Source organism: Zingiber officinale, chromosome 1B, assembly GCF_018446385.1.
Source record: "Zingiber officinale cultivar Zhangliang chromosome 1B, Zo_v1.1, whole genome shotgun sequence".
Classification (NCBI taxonomy): domain Eukaryota; kingdom Viridiplantae; phylum Streptophyta; class Magnoliopsida; order Zingiberales; family Zingiberaceae; genus Zingiber; species Zingiber officinale.
This window is the reverse complement of record NC_055986.1, coordinates 145,581,180-145,586,661: the sequence shown is the minus strand read 5'-3', so window position 1 is coordinate 145,586,661 and position 5,482 is coordinate 145,581,180. Positions and strand designations below refer to the sequence as shown.

At 39.1% G+C, this 5,482-nt stretch overlaps 1 protein-coding gene across 1 annotated transcript; it reads right to left on the bottom strand.

Annotated features, from left to right (window-relative positions):
- Positions 1-808: 808 nt before the first annotated feature.
- Positions 809-2,967, bottom strand: LOC122043190 (cation transporter HKT2-like). The gene is made up of 3 exons (XM_042603699.1): positions 1,640-2,967; positions 1,303-1,545; positions 809-1,201 (listed from the first exon to the last, which is right to left on the bottom strand). Exons 1-3 carry the CDS (start codon positions 2,857-2,859, stop codon positions 997-999), a joined length of 1,668 nt encoding a protein of 555 aa, XP_042459633.1. The 5' UTR covers positions 2,860-2,967; the 3' UTR covers positions 809-996.
- Between the last annotated feature and the right edge of the window lie 2,515 nt (positions 2,968-5,482).

Sequence of the window (5,482 nt, the reverse complement as noted above, 5' to 3'; positions counted from 1 at the left end):
CACATGATTTACGGTTTACGTTTGTGTTGTTGTTGTTTCATCTTTTTCTTTTTATAGGTGACTGACTTGAACAGTCGGAAGGTCAACGTCGTAAACTCCTTTCTTGACCCTGTATTGACATTTATTGTGCTACAAAGCATATCAGAGTCCATATTCAATCAATATAGTAGCTGCATTTCCAATGCACCATCTCTACCATTTTCGGAGAAGAACACATCTCATTGATTATTTTCCATGGCGATGATGCAAGTTGCAATTAATATACCTATAAAGTCAATATTCTTCTTGGATTTTCTTTCTCTATCTAGATATAGATATAGGTTTTCTTAATTTTGTTTTCTTTCCTTTAATTTACACCAAATTAAGTAAAATCTTAAGGCACTTTTTAATCAACTTTTTTTGGTCACTAACATAAAGATGAATAGATATATAAAATTGGAGAATAAAAGGTTTGTCAATCTTTCTCGAGATTATTTGAGTTGACTAAAATTGTTTGATAACTTAGTGTATATTTATTATTTCGTTATTTAATTCATTTGATGGTTTGGTGAAGACTTTTCTAGCTACTTGCAAGAGAGGTAAGGATGTGTCGAAATGTTATTTCATAATATCGTGCGAGTGCCCTAGATAGGGAGAAATAAGGGCCACTATAAAATTAAGTAAGAATTTCAATAGCACTTATATAGATTCAAACTCCAAATCTTTAGTGATATATTCGTTATCGAAATTAATATATATACTAGCTAGTGTGAGTGTGCGAGGATTTCAAGAAACATCACAAAATTCTTGTATATAGTTTTGACATATAAAACAACAAGATTATTCATTTCATCGTTACTTTTGAGAAAATATTATTACAAATCAACATGTATCATTAATAATCAAATCACTAGGCCTCCTATACTTCCATTGACCAACCTTTCTTCCTCACACCATGCACATTTCGCAAGAAGTAGTATTAATTAATTTCAAAATAATTAGACCATGAGTAATTAATCAGTAAAGCTTCCATCCTTTGCCACCATTGGCAGAGAACTTCTTGAGCCTTCCATAAAGCATGACGAAGCACAAAATCACCTTCCCTCCATCACTCCACTTCCCTGACAATGAGTAAGGCTTGTCTGCACACACTGCCTCTGGATGTATTCTTTGCAGCCTTGCACAACTATAACCAGTCGACAATCCAACATTTCCATATCCACTGAGAGTAGAGAAATATATATATTACATATATTTTTTAAAATTAGAATTTAAATAGATTTAATATATATCTCATTAACTTTTAATTAATTAATTAATTACCTCATGACTTCAAAGATGATGTTCAAGGTGCTGAAGTTGAGTGGATCTCTTGAGAGCTTCTTTCTCTCTATGATGCAGATGGCCATGACGAAGATGATAATGTAAGAAAGTTGCGAGAAGATTAGGTGTGCGATCCATGACGACGACTTCTTCTTCATCGTCTTTTTCTTCTTTTCTTTGTTCGTCTTCTTTTCATCTTCATCGTCGTGAATTGGCGTGAAGGTCATGGAGGAGGGAAGATACCTGGAATTAAAGCAAGAACAGTAGCTTGATTAATTTTCTGTTTTTGAGCGGAGGATTTGCAAGGAAAGAGAGAGATTGAGGGATTAATACTCACATCATGACGATGATGAACACGAGGACGGCTGGTGAGATGAGGGAGGGGTCGATGGAGTTCTCGCCGGCGTGCCGGGAGTTAGCGGCGATGAAGAACGCGCTAGAGAACTTCTCGAACGGAGTCTGCCCGGCGAAGACGGCGCCGTCCCAGTCCATGGCGAGGAAGAGGCCCAACAGCGCCGTCAGCAGCCCTACCACCGTGAGGGAGACGCGGCGCGTCTCGGCCGCCGGCAGCAGCGGCTCGACGACGACGGCGTCGGCCTTCAGCGTCCGGTCGAGATCCTGCTTCTTGGTCAGCCTCCTCAGCGCCGAAACCGTCCACCGGAGGAAGAGTGGCAGCAATGTGTTGCCGGCGAGGACCTGGGCGATCATCAGCAGCAGAACCGTCGGGTTCCGGTTGAAGATGGCCATGTTCTCGTTGGTGGCGATGATGCCGCCGTTCGCGAAGGAGGAGGCCGTGGAGGAGAAGGCGAACAGGAAGGTGTCGATGCCTTTGGCGGCTAAAATTTGGCGCGCGTCGGAGACGCATTTGAAGTAGATCACGAGGGACACGATTCCGAAGACGTGGAAGACGAAGATGTACGCCATCAAAATGTTGCCCATTCTCCGGACGCAAAGGGACGCCAAGTGCTCCTCCTCCTTCGCCGCCGCCGCCTCACGATGAGTCACGACGTCGTGGTTGTCGGCGACGATGATGTCGACTGCGACGTCGTTCTGATCGTCGGATTCTTCGCCGGCCACTTGGCTGCCTTGGGCGGCGGGGGGTTTGATTCTCTGGAGGAGGAGGCCGAGGAGGGTGACGAAGGCCTCGCCGCCGACGAGCATGAGGAGGGCGAGGACGATAACTTGCGGGGAGGATAGGTCCTCCATGACGACCGTGCCGAGACCGGAGACGGTGAGGGCGGAGGTGGACATGAAGAACATGTCGACGTAGCGGGGATTGTAGTCTGGATTAGACGGCGGCAGGACGGACATGAGGAGGGAGCCGAGGAGGACAAGGCCGCCGAAGTAGACGACGTGGAGGAAGAAGGGGGAGAAGTGAAAGACGGAGAAGCGGTAGAGGAAGAGGACGAGCTTGTGGAGGTAGCGGCCGAGGCGGGCAAAGCTGTAGGTGCGGATGAGGATGAACTCGTTGGCACGGTTGCTGCTGCTGTTGTTGTTGTTGTTGTGGCCGCCGCCGCCGCTGCTCCTAAAGAACGGGATATTGGAGAAAAACGCCATGGTGCCACCGGCGATCGATTGACTGCCGACCGGCGAGCCTTAATTATACCAAGGATCGACGATGAATGGCGGTGGTGCCGGTGGCGATGGGTTTATATAGCATTCAAAACGAATACACGATGATCGGCGTGCTCCGTGACGATCAATTGTGGAATTTTAGGATCCATTTATTTAGAGTTTTCATTTTAAGAATTTTAGTTATTAATAAAGTATATTATAGGTAATATCGAATTATAATAAATATTCAGTAAAGTTATATATATATATATATATATATATATATATATATATATATATATATATATATATATATATATATATATATATATATATATATAATATTATGGGTTATTCCTAGTAGAATAAAGTACTCCTAATAAATTTTGATTTAATCAATCAAGTTAAGTTAGATTTTGTTATCTTTGATCCTTATGTCTAAGTGTGTAAGAACTTAAAAACACAAAAAAAAATTGAGTGGAAGACCCAGTGGACGAGAAGGATAACACAAGAAGCGAGTCAATGAGTTTCGTGCATCTGAGAGATAGAGAAGCTACGGAAGAGTACGTCGGCCCAAGCGACCGAAGCAGAAGACTGGACAAGTCAACATTGTGTTGACTTGTTTGGCGTTTGGACTATGTCCAGGCGCCCGGACTCCCCTGGCACAATAGGGTCTCCTTGGCGAATCGTTTCTGATAGAGATATCTTTTCTCTTATAAACTCATGATCTTTCCCATGTGTTTTCAATGTGGGACTATATTTGCAACCTTGCAAACCCAACAATCTCTCTCTCAAATAAAGGACCACATGCTTCCCATGTCCGATGCTCGACCCACTAGGTCTTCCGCCCCTCGATCCACCCGACTTACTAGGACTTCTTTGCCTAGCCGTAACTAGGACTTGCAACCCCAACAGTATGCCCATGTCAGCAACACTCTAAGTGCCCAAATTCGTTCCAAGCGCCCCGGCGAGGATAAAGTTTTATCCTCAGACCGTTGTGTAGCCGTTGCAAGCAGATAAAATGCACCGTTGGGGGCGCTCGAATCGGGTCCAGGCACCCGGAGTTGCAACATCAATAAACGACTATTTTCGACCAATAGACTATAAATACATCTCTAGTCCTCTTCATTTGGGAGAACACACTCTCGTACTTCTCTTGTAATTCTGGTTTAAAGTGTCCGTATTTTCATTTTTGTAAGAGACTTTTCCACTTAAATCAAAGAAGAGTTTTGTCAGTGCTTTTAACACTTTAGATTAACAATTTCTCCGGTTATAACCAAGTAAAATCTTTGACTCTTCCTTTCTTTTATGTTAACTTATTTTTGTTTAATTAACATGTGTTGTCTTTGCTAAAAGGAAAGCAGTTGTAAATCTAACTTGTAGGATAATTTACCATCTCTTACCGGCACCAGAACCAACACGAATTTTCTAAGTAATGACTGTGCACATTACATCCGAAGAGTTCAAATTATTTATGATGCTAGATCGTCTATTATGATCCATCCGTGTTTCTTGATTTACTCTAGTACGTAGTTAGTAAAAAATTAATCGTTATCTCTAGAATTAGTTGGATTGTAAAGTCTAAGTTGGTTTAGTATATCTTCTACCATATAAACAAAATATGGCTATTATTATTATTTTTATTTATTTGAAGTAAAATAAATAGAGAAAAATTATATTAAAAAATACCAATGGTGTGTTTTCTCAATTAGTGTAGAAAAAACCCAACATCTTCCCACTTAACTTAAATATTTATTAGCTATCTATGATTAAATTTGAAAATAATAATTTGATTATGTAAAATTTTACCTTATCACATTCCAATTCATTTATGAAAGTGGTTTAGAAGTTTTATGATCTCAAAAGTATTAAAGTTCATAAACTAAATCAATGGTGACTATCTTATTGATGAGTAAATTTTATAATTAATAACCTTAATAATTTTATAGTCTCAAAATTTTCTAAGCTTACAAAAAAAAATTAACAAATAAAATGACATGACATATATGTTATAAGGGCAAATCATGGTCCAAATGTAAATTTATCTATTTTAATAAATTAATCGTATTTTTTTCTATTGGTATATGCCACCTTTGTTAACATTTCAACTATTATATATATATAGATATATAAATGGACAAATTAATTTCAAAATCACATCGATAGAAAAAGACAAATCTTGATAAAAAAATAAACATATAAATTATAGAGTGTGATCCAATAATCGTGTAATTTTTTAATTATCCTATTCATAAATAATTCAACGTTTCACTGTTGGCTAAAGGAGTTGACTAGGTTATTTCAAGGCAATAATGCATATATTTTTTTTCATTGCGTTTAGTCGCCCTCAATAATTCAGTTTTTTAATTCAGTTTTTAATTTTTTTCAACGATGTTTTGCCCATAAACTAGATTGGCTCCTGATTTTCAAAGACACGTAGATGTTTATGAATTAATTAATAAGTTTTTGATATTTGTATTTTTTTTATTTGAGTTTAATTAGTTCGGTTTACACGCTTGTTGGATTCGCCCGACCAAATGCGAATCTATAGATGAATTTTAACTGATTATTGAGAATCTAATAAATGGGGTGTTTGATTAAATAATAGAAATAATTATGGGGATGA